The sequence below is a fragment of the Corythoichthys intestinalis genome, chromosome 9, assembly GCF_030265065.1.
Source record: "Corythoichthys intestinalis isolate RoL2023-P3 chromosome 9, ASM3026506v1, whole genome shotgun sequence".
Lineage (NCBI taxonomy): Eukaryota > Metazoa > Chordata > Actinopteri > Syngnathiformes > Syngnathidae > Corythoichthys > Corythoichthys intestinalis.
Genome location: NC_080403.1, coordinates 27741425 through 27759101, shown reverse-complemented (window position 1 = coordinate 27759101; position 17677 = coordinate 27741425). Strand labels below are relative to the sequence as shown.

At 36.2% G+C, this 17677-nt stretch overlaps 1 protein-coding gene across 2 annotated transcripts in view; it reads left to right on the top strand.

Moving 5' to 3' along the window:
* LOC130921740 (receptor-type tyrosine-protein phosphatase gamma-like) overlaps positions 1-17677 on the top strand; it is a 346401-nt gene that overhangs the window by 286273 nt on the left and 42451 nt on the right. For both annotated transcript variants that reach the window (XM_057845976.1, XM_057845977.1), the window contains exons 9-13: positions 1481-1665; positions 9811-9919; positions 10277-10326; positions 10790-11513; positions 16538-16670. In XM_057845976.1, coding sequence (XP_057701959.1) covers positions 1481-1665; positions 9811-9919; positions 10277-10326; positions 10790-11513; positions 16538-16670 — 1201 coding nt within the window. The remainder of the gene's footprint in view (positions 1-1480; positions 1666-9810; positions 9920-10276; positions 10327-10789; positions 11514-16537; positions 16671-17677) is intronic.

The following is a 17677-nucleotide window of genomic DNA, read 5'->3' as shown; positions in this document are numbered from 1 at the left end:
ATCTGCTTGTATCGCGAGCACCCGCCATTCTAAACTCTATCGGCATGTATTTTTTTTTTAACCCGTCATTACCCGTTGACGGTATGTTTTGCCCGTCGACACATTTACGTCATCGATGACGTCGACAACGTCGAATAGTCGGGACAGCTCTAATTATCATACTGTACACTTATTCAGCATATTGTTCGCTCTTGTATTTTTTATTTCTAATTGTCTTTCAAGATGACATATCTGTTCTAAGTGTTGGATTTTATCAAGTAAATTTCCCCAAAAAATGTGACTTATACAGTACTCCGGTAAGACTGATATGTTTTTTTTTTTCTTCTTCATTGCGCATTTTTGGGCTGGTGCGACTTATACTCAGCTGCGGCTTATAGTCCGAAAAATAAGGTAGATTTGTAAAGATAAAACGCTACTCTTACTCCCCTACTCTGGGCTACGCAAGATTCGTTACATTTCTGCTCTTTATTCTATATGTTAGATTTATTTTTTTTTATTTTTTTATTTTTTTGCTAGCGAGGCTATTGCCAACAGCAGTGCGACTAATTTCACCAATGAGACATCGCAACAATCATAATATGACTCCATTACACCAATCAGACACAAACTTGTTCTATGCTCACGTTAGCCTGTTCAATCACGTGTCTTTAGAGCACCTTAACAAATTAAGTATTTGACATAGAGGGGCTGCCCACAACATGAATTGAAATTGCGGATTTAAAACTCTCTCCCAGTTTTTATTTGACACCGATTGACCACGAAAAACCGGAAATATGATCCTTTTAATTTTATAATAGGAACAATGAAGGAACTACAGTATTCACTATTCAAACTAGGAACTATTTTCTCCACTAGTGGGCAGGGCACTCATGCTCTTTGGACGAATAATGCTTCATTACTGTTTTTTTTTTCTCTCTTTAATTTAATGATTTTTTCCCCCCATTTTTACTTAATGTGGTAATGTAATGGTTGTTGTACAGTATATTTATTCAACAGTTCATATAGATTGTGCTGAGAGAGAAAAAATACCATTGTTGTAAAAAAAAAAAAATCAAACAAAAATAAGCAGTTTCTTGAAATGTTACTCATTACTTAAGTATTCTTTTCACTGGATACGTTTTTACTTGTACTTGAGTACATTTTTTTGTATGACTACTTTCACTCTTACATGAGTAATATTATTTTGAAGTAACGCTACTCTTACTTCAGTAAATGTTTTGGCTACCTCTGGTCCTAGTCATCAAGAGCTAGCAAAAATGTCTGCAATGACAATGTAGTTTTTGCGCTGAGAAAATACGACTGCCCAAATAAGACTCTCTCTACTGTGTAGACTAGGACTGTCAAGATTAGTTGTCATTTTCGTTAATCTGTTGTTTTTGTCTATGCTTTCTTTTTTCATTGAAACGTCTTCTAAATCCTTAATTTTCATGTTTATTCATAGCTGTGTCCTTTCCTCATTTTATTTCTTACCTTCTTCTAGTGTGCAGCAGTGCGCCCGTGAACATGAAGGTGCAGCATGTGAATGTAAGCGCCCTGGTGGTTCGTTGGGCACGTCCAGAGGTCATCTACCACCCACCTATCCTCCACTTTCTGGTATCCTACAGCTGGACAGCTCATGACGACAGCTTTGAGGAGACACACCTCACTGATGCGAAACATAAACTGGTGAGATATCGTATAAACTTTAAACTGCTCCTTATGGTTCAGGAGTATATCAGGTAACAACTAGAGCGAAGAGAAGAAATGCTGCAAAGATTCTGTTGGTGGTAATTGTTTGCCTCTCATTTCCAAGCGGAAAGTACATGTGTCAAACATTAACCAACCTTTACCTGCATTTAGTAATTTCTCCAAAACAAAGTTGCTGAGTTACACCTGGCAAATAATCTAGTGCATGGCAGTGAAATCCACAGATACACATCCTGCCCACATCCTCATTATAACATTATTAATTTTTAAATCTAATGCTGGTAACACTGTTAGTTATTCCTAAAGTGTGTTAACAGCAAATATTCCCTCTTGGCTTTGACATGATAGTGCTTTGGCTGCTGCGTCAAAGCAGTTCTTTGGCCAGCTTCACTGATCATGTCACTGGCTTGAACTCAGTGTGATGTTAATTAATTCAGCCGTACTAAAATGGCTTGTGCATGGATGCATTTTCACAAATGGTCAAATACCTAAAGATTTACTTGGTAAAACACCCCCCCCCCCCCCAAAGACGTTCTATGTACGAGTCATGCATCCATTGATTTTCTATACTGTGTGCTAACTGATATGTGTGAACTGAACCAATGCCGCATACACCAAAGTCAGCCAAATATATAACCATCAGTGACTGTACTGTTGTTAAAAAACAAAATTTTCCATAAAGAAATTTTTTAAAAAAACCTTGAAAAATGTATGCAGACTGACTTTGAAAGTAACATCATAAAAACATTAGCAGGATATTGAATAGACTGCTTTCTAAGCTGTTAAACTTTTATTTCATTTGCGCTTATTCATAACTATAGAATATTTGGAAATCATTGTGGTCATTATTTGCACCAATTGTTCGCCATAATGCACTCAATACTTTCAATTCAACTAGAAATGGCATTTGTCACTCTACATACTCCCATTTGCTGTATTTCTGTAAAATGGTTTCTTCGCTCAGTTATCATTTAGTATACCCATGAAATTAACAACTACAATGAACATTTTAAATTACCCACATACTCCTCTGATGTGACGCCCAGTGCTCTGTGGCTCATCACACTATTGCACAGCCTTGATCTAAGACGGATTTTATCTGAGAAATTCAGTTAAGTCGAGTCAAATTCTACTTAGTGAGTCAAGGATGCAGACGAGACACTTGTCTTGAACTCCCACTTATTAGTCATGTTTATTACTCTAAGACTGTGAGCTGGACACTTTATAAAAACACAAGCTCAGGCACGAAGGGGAATATATGATAGCAAACACATATTGGTTGTATATCACAGCCACACATGCACACATCATCATCCCCACCTTCGTAAAAAGCAAGCTTCAAACTGGGAAAAAATTGCGCTTTTGCATTGATGCAGGTGAACAGTCAGAAATGAAAGAAACACACAAATGTTGCAGCATTGGGCATTGGCACTGAATCTGAATCTGATTAAATGTTATAAATTAATTAGTTCCCTTGTAAATTGTAAATGAAGTACAAGTAGTATCTGGATTACGAACGAGTTCTGTCCCTACACTGGCGACGTAAGACGAATTTTAGCGTAAGTCAGAATTAACCCTTTATGTACCCCTAAATACTTCCCAAATCTCTCAATAACTATCCAAAAACATTTATCATACGTCATTGTACTGTCCTCGCCAAGACATTGAAGCTAAGCTCCGAAATGACGATGACAGACGTCCGTGTGGTTTGCTGGCTTTATTCAGCTGCTCATGATATCAACAACTGCAGATTGGAACAAATGCACTCTTCCTCGTGTGTGCGCGTGCCTGTGCGCTCTTCTTTGCGTGCGCAAATACGTTCTCCTTCTTCATGTTGACATGTGCTCCTACTCACATGCTATTAGAACTACCTTTTCTACGCTTCCTGCGCCAAGATAAAAGCATGCGTTACAAGACAAAAGTCAACATTATTTAAAAAAAAGAAATAAAAAGTAAAAGACAAGACTCCGGCGGTATAAAGTAAAAATCATGTAAATCGGGTACGTTGTAATCCGGGGACTACTTGTACTTTTGATAGGGTTTAGACAAGCAGAAAAGACGAAATATGCCCTGACTCTACGGCACCAGCAATCCACGTACGTGTTTTTTTTTTGTAATAATAATATGTATATATAAAGTATATATATAGTATCTATTATTTTAAAATAAAATTAGTTTCCTATCAGGGGCTACTTAAAAATGGTAAAAAGTGGTGGAATTAATAAACTTCAATCAAAACTGACTCAATTGTATATTATATATGTATTAGCATCATTGTTATTTCATTTTCTCCGTCAGTTTCAATAGTGTCCAGTGATTTTGAATTGTTGTTAATTTTGTCAAATGCCAAACATTGTTGTTTTATTTAGCCTACATTAAGAAGATAATTTATTTGTGTGAAAACAGTTTTCGAATGAATGAATGTTTTTCCACAGTAGTCAAAAGCTGCGACAGATTTTTTTCAGAACAACAAGAGTTTGTGTCATCAGCAAATAAAAATTAGATGAACAGAAACAGCAGATATCATTAATGTAGAGTATGACTAATTTAGCACCAAGCAAACGCCGTTCGGGACCCGTGTGCGATCATCAATCGGTTTGATTTTATATTGTTTAACTGCACATGCTGATTTCTATCATCAACTCTGTATCCGTTGATAAGCCAAACCTCTTTTGCCATACCACTCGAGTTTTTTTTTTTTTTAATTAATATTTTATTATTTATATTATCTATTTTAGCTTTTTTTTTAATATAGTTTTTTAATCTATGTAAATCCCAACAGTAGATTCTTTTCTATTTATACTACAAGCACACAAGATCTATTACTGCCATAGTGGTGGATTTTTTTTTTCTCTGAAACTAGACTTTTGCTTAATTAGATTGTTGCGTGAAAATAGTATTTTTTTAGAGGGTTTTTTTTCTACAACGGTGGTTACTATAATTAGTAAATAGTTTATCTCCACTTTTATGAATCAGATTGACCTTTTAAGGACAAGTTACAAATATACAAACTGCCTTCTTCCTCCTCATGAACATAGCCCGTCTTCGCCCCTCACTCACCTTCTCTGCTGCAAAAACCCTCATCCATGCCTTCATCACATCCAGACTTGACTACTGTAATCGCATTCTGTAGGGTTATCCATCCAAACTCCTCAATAAACTAAAATATATCAGCTGCACACCTTCTCACCCGAACCCGCTAAATAGATCACATAACCCTTGTTCTCCGCTTATTTTGTTTATGTTGTTTTGATGGTTTCTTTGCTTTCACTGTACAGTGTGTTTGAGCATCTGTAAAAGCACGCCACAAATAAACTTTATTAATATTATTACTATAATGAAAAAAATATGTGAAATGTTGTACTACATATTATCTAGATATTTTTGATGAATTTTGTATCGATGTTATAACTGTCAATTGACTTATTATTATTGATTTTTTTACCAACATTTAATTAACTATATCATTTACCGCACTAAGGAACATAGTGGAAGAGTTGTTTTTAATGCATATGTTTTTAAAATGTATATTTTTGCTCAGGAATTTCATTTTCTAGTTTACTACCTACATTAATAAACTATTTATTAAAATCATTTACCCGTCACTTATTTTATCAAGAGCAATATTTTTGTCTTTCATGAAAATATCTGGAAAGTTTATTTTTCAGATCCATTATTATGTAGTTGAATATTTGATGTTTGCTATGTATTCCTCCTGTTCATGAGACAGAGTAATAAGAGAAGGTGGTGAAATAGACAGGATTCATCCCCTTCATTTCCTAACATTGTGGTCTGGTGGTCAACTCACAGAATTCTAATGCTAGGCTGGAGGCGATACAACACTGCCAGTCTGTGCAAAAAGCATGACCTTGGGCCAATAGCTCTATGGGAAAACTGTGGAAAGGTTGCAAAAAAAGAGATCAGAGTGCCCCCTAGCTTTTAGACGGAGGATCAGCTGTGATATAATATGAGAAAATAAGGATTTTCCCCCCTCCATAATTACCTCAGGAGACCATACCTCACTCTGAAATCTGCCCATTCCCTCTGTCATTGCATTCTACCTTCCCATTCTCTCCTTTTTTCCCTGGGATACATGAGGGACTCGCTTGACTTGAAAATAACTCTCTCTTCTCCCCTCCTCTAACTCCCCGTTCTCCTTCCAACACCCACCACACAACCCTCTTGTTAGCAGGAAAAGGGAAAATACATTCGACTGCAATAGGAGAACTGTCATTAGTCACAAAGTGAGGGGTGGAGAATAAAGACAGAAAGAGTATACTGGAAGACCATTCCGACATTGCTGTAATGACAGAGAAGCTCACTTTCATTATTTTATTGCACAGTTACTCGTTATCAGTAATTCATGAATGTAAATTAAATTCATGTAAATTGTGATTTTCGAAAAACATGGGTTTCCAAAGTAAATGTTGTTTTAAAAAGTCATCCTTTATCCTTTAACTGATGAGTGTCACACATGAATGCCACATGAATGCATGAAAGAATTATTAAAATAAAAAGAAGACACAATTCCAGTCAAGCGTCAGTGTCAGAAGATGAAATCGACATCTTAAAAAAATAAAATAAAAAATCAAGATTGCGTGGTTATTTACCACCAAAGAAATTTAATGTCCCCCAACGCATTATTTTAATAGCATTTCACCATCAGACTTGTGTTTCTTTTACACTTAATTAAATTGTGATGAATTTCTATTGACTTTGTCACCCAGAACCATAGTCACGCTGCCCTTTTGTTCATTGTATGCCAGAATTATAGACAATTGGCAAAAACTACTCCCCCCAAAAATCTATTTCTTTTTAAACTATTCTAATATTGGGCGAAGAAACTGTTCTGTAAATGTTCTGTACTGGATTCTACTGTCCACAACAATTTTAACCAGAACAGAACATGTCATGTTTATAGCTGTCTTTTGAAGACATTTAATCCACCAGATCTTTAGATACCTCCTACCGAATCTCACAACCTTTGTTTCCCCTCTAAATAACATCAGAGGAAACATTCATCATGAGCACCAGCAGAAACACATTACAAAGCAGTGCCATTACCTTATTTGCAGTTATCAGTCACGTTATGTACAGTATATACACATGCACACACACCTACTGTGTATATACAGTATATGTTTTTGATTTTTAAAGAATTATTATTTTGAAGAGTAATGGGGAGTTATTTGCTAATCATATCAGTCCGCAGAATCAATGTTGGCAATGATGGTATGATTATCAATTGTGATTGAGGTGGATGTTCACCAACAGCTTATGTGAAAACATTTTACCACGCTCAATGTAAAAAAAAAAATGTGGCCTCGTTTTCACTATGGCCGCACGTGTCATTTGATATATGTACATATTGCAAAGTGGACCCAAATTGTGGCGCCAATGAAATAGTTATTAGTCTTAAACAGTCCAAGCGAAATGAGGGCAAAACCGTAGCATTTTGAGGCATTGTGTGACATTTTGGAAAAGGTAGCGTTTCAGCTAATGTTCCATTTCTCTGAAGGTCACATTTTATGGGTCGCCATTCTACTGGAACGAACCCTATTAAGGGGCATATGATCTTTTTGACTTGATGAACTCCTATTTCCTTAGTATATAAATAATGAAAATCTTACTTCAATTTCTTGTATTAACATCATCCAGACATCGCAAAAAAAAAAAGAAAAATGTTTATTATTTCGTGCAAATTGAGAAAGCCCATATCACACGCAGTTGTAAGCACTGATGCATGTTTGCATGATGCTTTTTTCCAATACAAACCATTGAGGCAATATTTGCTTAACAAAAAATTATCACGTCTGTCTAAAGCAGCGGTCCCCTAACTATTCCACATTGGGCCGAAGTGGTTGCTAAGATTTTTTTCCAACAAAACAGACGTTTGTACCAATCTGTTTTACAAGTGTAATCCTTTGATCATGCGTTGCCTCAAACAGTTTACAATGATGCTGTTTCAGCACCAGTGTTGTTAATAACGTCGTTACAATATAACGGCGTTACTAACGGCGTTATTTTTTTCAGTAGTGGGTAATCTAATTAATTACTTTTCTCATCTTGGCAACGCCGTTAACGTTACTGAGGACGGAAAGGCATGCGTTACTATGCGTTACTATATTGGTCGAAAAGTCTGAGGGAGACGGACTCACCGAGACGAAAGAGCAGAGCAGGAGCGGGGAGGAGGCAAGAAAGTTGTGACGCCGAGCAAACGCGATGCTAGGTAGCTCCAATAATTCATGTTGTAGCTGATAGCCGACAAACTACGCCCGCATGTTATGGTAGATATGGTAGACATGGTAGATATCACATGTACTGTATATAGATATAACTAGATGCAAAATGACAGCCGCCATCTTAAAGCAGTAGGCTTTTTAGGACGGCTCTGTTGTAGAGAACCTTCCTCGCGAACCTAAGTAACTTTTTATCTAAAATACTTCTAAATCGGCAAAATCTTGATTTGAATCTATCTTTAAATGATGAAACAGTTTTAAAACTTTCATATGTCGAAAGTAGAGAGAAGGGAACTAATGCAATAATGGGAGCAATTTTAACAACTTTTAACAGTTGATTCAGGGTAAAGGGTAAATTAGGGTAAAGAATTGGGCTCGGGCCAATTGTACCAAAAACCTCCACAAAAAAACTTCACATAGTATGGCCAATGTTTTTTTTTTTTTTTTTGAGGAAAAAAAAAAAAAAGTAATTATCACCAATTACTTTGCCAAGTAACTAATTACTCTTACATTCAGGTAATTGAGTTAGTAAAGCAATTACTTTTTGGGAGTAGTAACTTGTAACTATAATTAATTACTTTTTTTCAGTAAGATTAACAACACTGTTCAGCACATTGAGAACGAAAAGGCAGAGAAGTGCGAGTGGACACAGGCGTTCTCTGGGCCGCACTTTTTATTGGCTTATGCTTTGGCAGCCACTACTGACAGTCATGGTTGCCCAACTTCCCATCATGCATTTGTGCAGAGCAAGAATCAATCTTTTTCTGAACACGCTCAATTGAACACAACGGAGAACATATTGTATACCATTTGCAGTCACTACTGACAGTCATGGTTGCCCAACTTCCCATCCCATCATGCATTTGGGCGGTGGAGACGATATTATTCTTAACACGCCTAATTGAAAACAACGCAGATCATACTCTATAACATTTGTAGTCAACACTGACAGTGATGGTTGCCCAACTTCCCATCATGCATTTGGGCAGAGCAGGAGACGATCTTTTTCTTAACATGCTTAGTTGAACACAACGCAGCACATACTGTATACCATTTGCAGCCACCACTGACAGTCATGGTTGCCCAACTTCCCATCATGCATTTGGGCAGAACGGTTAAGTCGCTACAGTATCATTTAGTGAAAGCACAACGAAAATAATATTCCTATCTCTCAAAAAAATATAAAATTACTATAACTTGTACTCAATTTTGTCTTTTAAGAACTACAAGTCTTTCTATCTGTGGATCCCTTTAACAGAAAGAATGTTATCTTGTGGATTCATTGTTATAATACACAAATACAGTACTTATGTACAGTATGTTGAATGTTTATGTCCGCCTTGTGTCTTTCCATTCCAACAATAGTTTACAGAAAAATATGGCATATTTTAGAGATGGTTTGAATCGCGATTAATTACGATTAGTTCATTTTTAAGCTGTGATTAACTCGATTAAAAAGTTTAATCATTTGACAGCCCTAATAGATAGATAGATAGATAGATAGATAGATAGATAGATAGATAGATAGATAGATAGATAGATAGATAGATAGATAGATAGATAGATAGATAGATAGATAGATAGATAGATAGATAGATAGATAGATAGATAGATAGATAGATAGATAGATAGATAGATAGATAGATAGATAGATAGATAGATAGATAGATAGATAGATAGATAGATAGATAGATATGTAAGCATTTCTTAATAAAGAACTGAATATTTCATTGGGTGTCCTAATTTTTTCACGACTGTAAATTTAGTAATGTGTAGCATTTCATGGAGCAAGGAACTATATTTCAAAAGGTTATTTTCAACTGATTTGGTGCAAAAAATACAGTTAGAATTCTGGTCTTTTGTCAATTGTGTTTATATCATATAGGAGGCTGTCATCTCCCATGTCTCACCGGATGTGCTGTACCTTTTTCGGGTCCAGGCTGTCTGCACTAATGACATGCGCAGTGATTTCAGTCAGAGTATGCTCTTCAGAGGTAACTCATACACACACGACTAAGATCTTTGTCACTATGATCTTGTGTTTCATGTGTTTCATCACAGCATGTGTCAGCTCCATATATGAGCATTTAGGACTTTGGAAATTGTTGACTTATGAACATTTTTACAAGGAAAAATAAGATTGTGTGTTGGGTAGTCTCTTCAAATGAGAACTGTAGATATATATAGAATTATAATAAACTAATGAGCTAATTTGTCTTATTATCATGCATAAAATCACAAATGATGTCTTACAGTGATGCCATTCAGTTTTGAATGAAATGGCAATATGCCATCTAGTGTTCTACCTTTGTTTAACAATGGTGTATTCAATTTGATCCCCTGTGTTTCAGCAAACACCACTAGGATCTTTGAGGGGACACGGATTGTAAAAACCGGAATGGTAAGGGATGCAAGCTTTAGCGTGGCATGCTTCTTTTGATTATGAGGACACAAAGGAATTCCATGTGCATAAATAAGTAAACAATTTTTATTTGCAGCAATGTGCATGCTAACCAATATTACAAACAGACTGAAGAGACAGACAGAGCATGAACTGTAGGAGAAAGTTGATTGATACACATGGAGAAGTGACGAAGCAAAGTAGCGGCAAATAAATACATGAATAAATTAAATTTATGAAGGTTCAGATTGTTGTTAAACTGAGTCTTTTAACTCACACGTCACTGTTTTATACTTATTGATTTTGCACACAATTTATAGACAGTATTATTGTGTTATATGATTAACATGAATATGAAAAGGTTATTAAAAAGGGATGTTCCTAATTAGACATTTTAATCAATCTGCAGCACCAACACCAATAAACACTCGAGAAAATTATTTTCCTCTCTCCTGTGTTTCAGCCAACAGTTTCACCAGCCTCTTCAGCTGACATGGCCCCTATCTCCTCTGGTTCGTCTACCTGGACCTCTTCAGGCATTCCGTTCTCTTTTGTCTCCATGGCGACAGGAATCAGCCCTTCCTCCAGTGGTAGTCAGGCAACAGTGGCATCTGTGGTGACCAGCACTTTACTTGCCGGACTCGGCTTTAGTGGAGGAGTCATTTCCTCTTTTCCTAGCTCAATTTGGCCAAGCAGAGTAAGCGCACACAATCTCACACCACAGACCAGTAAACACACCATGCCGAGCAAGGATGTCAGCACTCACTTAGAGCAAGAGAGCAGTGAGACTGGAAGTAAAGGCAGTGGCAATGAAAAGGATACAGCTGAGGATAGAGAAAGGGAAGTAAAAGATAATGAGGACGAAGAGGAAAAGAACAAAAATGAAAAGAAACCAAAGAAGCGGCCAATAGTGTTGGTCGAGAAAGGGAAAAAGTATGACTGTGTGATTGGGAATGATCCTGCCTGTGAGAAACCTGACGCTACTGCAAAGGAGAAAGACGAGTATACAGCAGATCCAACTAATAGGCCACCTGCTGTAGAAGACCAGCGGGTGGTCTTCAACCTCAGTCAATTTGTCCGTAACTACACAGCTTTAACCACATTCCTGGTTCTTGAGTGGTACCCATTGACGCTTAAGCTGCGACAAGGGGAGATCCGGGAGCATTGGCCTGTCTCCATCCATACTGGTGAGTGGTGTTATTTGGCAAGTCTGACAATAAAGACTGAAATAAACAGTATAAATGAATAGAAATTATAGGTTTTTCTACATAGGTGCGTCTGAATATTTAGAGTCATCATCTATTACATCATTCCTACAAGCCCACCCTGCCTAGAACTACAGTGGGTCACTAATTCAAATCATTAAGCACATTTAGTTAAACTATGTATTACATCACCATTTAATCATCATTCGCACAATATATATATATATATATATATATATATATATATATATATATATATATATATATATATATATATATATATATATATATAGCACAAACCTGTACCTGTAACTCATATTGGGTTCTTGGTAACACTTTATTTGGAGGCTTCTTGTGACTGTGTCATAAATGTAACTTAACACTTAGCATGAACATGAATGAATACTTATCTCAGATTTAATTAAGTGTTTTAACCTTTAGACTAACCCAAAACATTTGAAACAATGTCAGCTTTGCATCAAAAGGGACGTTATTTAATGAATGAAATTTTGTCATAAGCAGTCATTGACAGGTCATCATGACAGGTGTCATGTCACGACTGTAAATACAGTGGTATGAAAAAATATCTGATCCTTTTGAAATTTCCTCACATTTCTGCATAAAATCACCATCAAATGTGATTTGATCTTTGACAAAATCACACAGATGAACAAAACGTGTCTTTAACTAAAACCACCCAAACATTTATATATTTTCATATTTTAATGAGGATAGTATGCAATGACAGAAAGGGGGAAATAGGTAATGAGACTTAAAGAGCAATTGAAACCAATTTTTACCAAATAATTTAAGTCAGGTGTGTGCTCAATCACTGATGAGTATTTGAAAGCTGCCCTGCCCACTATAAAACACACACCTGGTAACAATAAAAACAAAATATTAAATGCAGTGGTTCACTTACTTATTTTTACTTATTTGTTATTTACTTATTTTTCTCCCTTCTGTCATTAGTTGTTTGTTGTTTATTTTATATAGAAATGTGAGAAATTCCAAAATGTTGAGATACTTTTTCATACCACTGTATCTTATGACTGGGTCAAAGAAGCATTTAAATAAAGTGTAACCTGCTTTTTTTAATTAGGACTCACTGTGTAAAGCAGGTAACCACCCGTTCTTGTTGCAGTTATTTTTTGTTTGTTTTGCAAAGAAGAAATGTTGTGTCAGTAGGTTATCTCAATTTTTAAATGGATATTATTTTATTTCCACCCCAACATTTTTTTTACAGTGGCAATGGACATAATGTATTAGTCAGGCATCACCATGCTATTAGCTAATATAAGTGGCCCTGAATAAAGTTGTTTGTTAGTTTATGTGTGTTTTTTTTTTTTTTTTTTTTTTTTTTTTTTTTTTGTTTTTTTTTTTGTTACTTATGACTAGAATGTTTGGTTTGGCTAAAGAAAAAAAAAACTACATTGTACGGGCTATTTACCATTTGAGAATAGTGGGCCCATCATCAAAAGTATAAACCAGATAAGTGATGATGGATTGCAGTAGTGTAAAGTGCCTCTGCTCAGCAACACTTTGAGCAGTGCCCTGCATTAGCCAAGCAAACACCAAGAGACAATCAATTCAATTTCAAGTGCATTGAGAGAAGCACAAGGCGAGACATTACGATGAACAAAAGCAATTTTATGATATTCCACGGAAATAGCTTTCTCAATCTCTTTGTCAATGCTCATTCAGTAAATTTTATTCTATTTCAGCGAGCAGGACATAAGGTCAAAAGCTTCAAAGTTGTTCCACAACTGTGTAATAGTGGTAACTGTATACATTGCACTCACGACTTCTGGGAGTAGAAATTGTTTTATCAAATTTCACTTATGTGTAGAGGTGTAACAGTAGCCTTCGGCAATGGTTGCATTATAGCTATCGTCATAACCTGGCAGTCAATGTTTTACTGGAAAAGTAGTTTAGTAATTTGCTTACACTGAAACTTTTCAGGAAGTAGTGTGTATTGATGAGAAATATGACTCGCATACAGATAAAGTAAAAGTAATCTCTAATACTGCAAACTGCCCTTATAATAATATATATTGTTAATTAAAACAGTATTATTTCTTAAAGGCATAGTTTTCAACTCAATAGTTCTCTTGTTTAAGACTTCTTTACCTTTCAAAATTTGTTGTGGAAACTGGAAAGTTCTTTAGTCTATATAAAGAGATGGTAAATTTTATTCAGTTAAAAATTAACTACAAATATGACTATTTGTATATTTCATTTAATTCTTTATATGTAATCAACTCATTATTTAGAACAGCAGAGTAATAATAGGACACTGATTCCTATGCTAATGACAGCAGAAGAGCAGAATAATAAAGTTGAATCTCAATTTCATTGGTAAATCTGCTCTTCCTTCTATACATGTCTTTCCTTCATTTTCAACCCAGTTCGCCATGCACCCTTTTTTTCTTACCTACATCTTCCTCTTCCTCTTTTTTTTTTTTTTTTTTTTTTGCTTATCCCCTTTTTTTCACCCTCTCTCATGCTCTTGCTATGCCACCCACTCAACTTCTTTGTATCTCCCTCCCTTCTTGCTCAGATCTTAGTGTTGGCCTACTTTCACACATGGGGAGAGAAGAAGAGGCTCGGAGGCTTGATTCAGTTGTAGGAGGGGGAAAAGGCCTTGCTCCATTTATAGCTACATTTTCCTGCATGGTTTGTGTTGGATGAATTAGTGAAAGTGAATATATCACTGCACACCAGTGTTTTTGTCCGCATGACAAGGTTTAATACTGTATTTATCTCTTATTTTTTGTTTATACAAGAGCAAACAGATGTAGAAGAAATTGAGGCAGGCTGTGTCTTGGGATTTATCGGCCATGCACTATGCATGTACACAATATGGTCTATGTGTGTTTGTATGTTGAGGTAGAGGTAATATGAAGAAACTACATTATGTTTTACTGCAAGGGCCAGTCTCATGTGGCCTACAGGCATAACAGCAGATTGAAAGCCAGAGGCGTCACAGCTGCATCACTAGGTAGGTGGTGGTGATGCCAGCAAAGGCTAAGAGATTTGAACTGGACAAATCCTCCATATCATTCAGAGCCGTGTGTTTGCTGGATGTAGTAATTGGACAGGACATGCTCACTTAAAGTGTGTCTTGCTCAAGGACCGTTAATGTTTTGTTTTTGTTTTTTTTAATTGCAAAAAGCCTGATTATCATACATTCATTTTCCGTATATTGTTTAATTTGACCTAGACTGGACCTGAAATGTAACTTGTAAAAACATACATGTTAAAATGACATTATTCTTTTGACAAAAGCATACGTATGTTCACAGCAGTTACTCCATCTTCTAGAGTACCAACTTCTGACAATGTCAAGTCAAAGGAAATAGCTTGAAGTTTAGTGTATTTAGTGTTTTGGCTAAACTGGAGAATATATAAACTCAGTTGAAAAGGGGCCCAAAATTGGATTGAGTGTTCAAACTGGAGGTGACCTCCAGTAATTGCTAGCTATGAGGCAGTAGTGTTAACCAGATTTTCACAGTGCTTTTGTGTGATGGTGCCCATTTCACTGGTAGACCTCCTTGGTAAAATGAATATCATATGTCCAGTAGGCATATACATTAACAAGTACAAGATTCCTCATATTAACCGTGTCAACTTTCTTCTGAGAAAACCAGTTTCTCCTTCCGTGAGGCTGAAGATGAGCTTTGCCAGCAAATGTGTCGACGTTAAAGGAAATGTAAAAAAGCCTTCCTATTGGTCCAAAAGAGTCAGTGGTGCTCACTATTAATACAGTTGATCATACCATATTTCCTAAGTACCTTGTTGCTCCTTTCCATGAAAGTACCAAAGCCGAAAACGGCACTTTGTTTGATTTAGACTCACGCTGGACTCAATTTAAATGAGTGAAAATAGGGACCAAATCGTATGAAAACCAAAGCAATATTTCCCATTGGAAATTATGTAAATCCATTTGATTCATCCCATATTTTACGCGTTTGTATGTACCTATATGTATATGAATAGAATAGAATAGAATAGAATAGAATAGAATAGAATAGAATAGAATAGAATAGAATAGAATAGAATAGAATTTATTTGTCATTATTCATCAGTAGTCCCCAACCTTTTTTGCACCAAGGACTGGTGTGATGTGGGCCTTTTTTTTCACGGCAGAAAATGACAGTAAATATAAAAAATGACGGGGTTAAAAACGAACACTAAGTGCAGGGAAAATGTAACTCACCATACGCTCAATCAACCTTTTGTAACAGCGGCTTCTCCTAAAACTTGACGGCAAATATCCTTGGTCACAGGCATAATGAGTTCATCTCCAGTCGTGAAAGGTTTTTTTTTTCTTTTTTTGCTTTAGCTATACGGTTCGCCACGAGGTAAGATACTCTCAGTGCATTCGCTTTTGTTGGCTCGTTTGCTAGCTTTTAGCCACATATTATGCTGAACTGACATGGTTGTAGGCTCCTCTTCTGCCACAGCAGGTGGCCTTTTCTCCGTGAAAAAGCTGTCCAAATACATCGCCGCCTGCAGCACACAGGCAACAGAAGCCAATGTTACTGTTTACCTTGACTGATGCTGGGCTGCTGTAGGTGTACACACACCCCAGTAATGGCGGCCAACCACTAGATGGCGACGCACACAAATCTCTACTCGGATTAGTCAATAGACATGCATATTGATGTGTCAAGAGCCACAGGCCGGATTGCAGCCTTTACCAAATGAATATATAATTTCTCTGCTGCCCGGTAGCAAATGCGCTACGGACCCTGCCCGGTGTTTGGGGATCACTGTTATACAAACTAAAATTAGAGATTTTGAATGATTAAAAGTAGCAACTCCCTTCAAGTGCATTGAACAATTAAGTAACATCATGAATAAATAACATACAATCAACTACAATTTGCATTTGTGACTTATAAACATTTTGTTTTTTTATTGTTATATTTTATTTTAATCATTTTGACAGTGTGTATAAGTACATTATCATCATTTTACAAAGCGTTTTTCTCATCCTTCAGTGACCAACTGGACCTACCAATTGAGAAATAGTTCACGGCAGGACCGTGTGCACTGGATGACTTCTTTGCTGGTGCTATCAACACTTTTCTTCATTTGCCTTGCTCTGCTGCTTGCCGTATTCATACGGTGGAGGTAGGTAACGCCAAAACATGATGACTACATTCAAATTTGTTATTTCGGCATTGAAGAGTTTTTGAACTTGTGAAATTGAACATTTTTGTCAAGTGTTCAAAAAGAGCATATATCTACTCTGTTGCTCGGAAATCTCCAACTGATTCAGCTGAAAGAGAAAGCTATACTTGCCAAGCACTAATAAAACGATTCATGATAAAACTGTCGGTTAAAATAGTAACATCCTGGAATGTTACTATGCCGACACTATTTGAAGCTGTCCACACACTATTTTAGCAAGGCCTCTCACTTATGTAGGAAGGAACAGATTTGCTTCTATTCTAATCAATCCAGCTGTCTACGTAGGTCATGTATCAACTTATATTTCACTCACACTTAATGTGTGACCTCAAGCCTATTTTTAGGCTTCTATTTTACATTGCTCAGTTTTGCGTGATTAATGATTATTTTGCAGCCCTATAGAAAAATACTCCTCAATGTAATTATATCAAAATAAACGGTTTATGTTAAATGTTTTCTTAGAAACAATGTGGCATTAATTAAATAACTATACACAATTACTGTATTTTCAGCTCTATAAGTTTATCAAAGTATAAGGTGCAACTTCAATGAATGGCGCATTTTAAAGTTGTTTTCATATACAGTGGTACCTCTACTTACGACATTAATTGGTTCTAGAAGTAGTCTCGCAACCCAAAAATTCCGTAAGTAGAGACGCGTTTTTCATATAAATGCCCTAATCCATTCCAAGCACTACTGAAACGCCACATTAAATTTTTAGAATAGGGGTTAAACCAGAATAAAACAATAGCCAAACACATTTGAATCATTCCACATACGTACCTAAACTAACAGTTATTAGCTGTAATGGATAGTAGTAGATAATAAAACATAATGCAAATGGAAAAAAATATTACCTTTTGAGAGAGGGAATGTCCTCTTTCACGAGATCGATGGTGCCTATCGCCTATCTCACTCTTCGTCACACAAAAATGTGAGGAGATCTG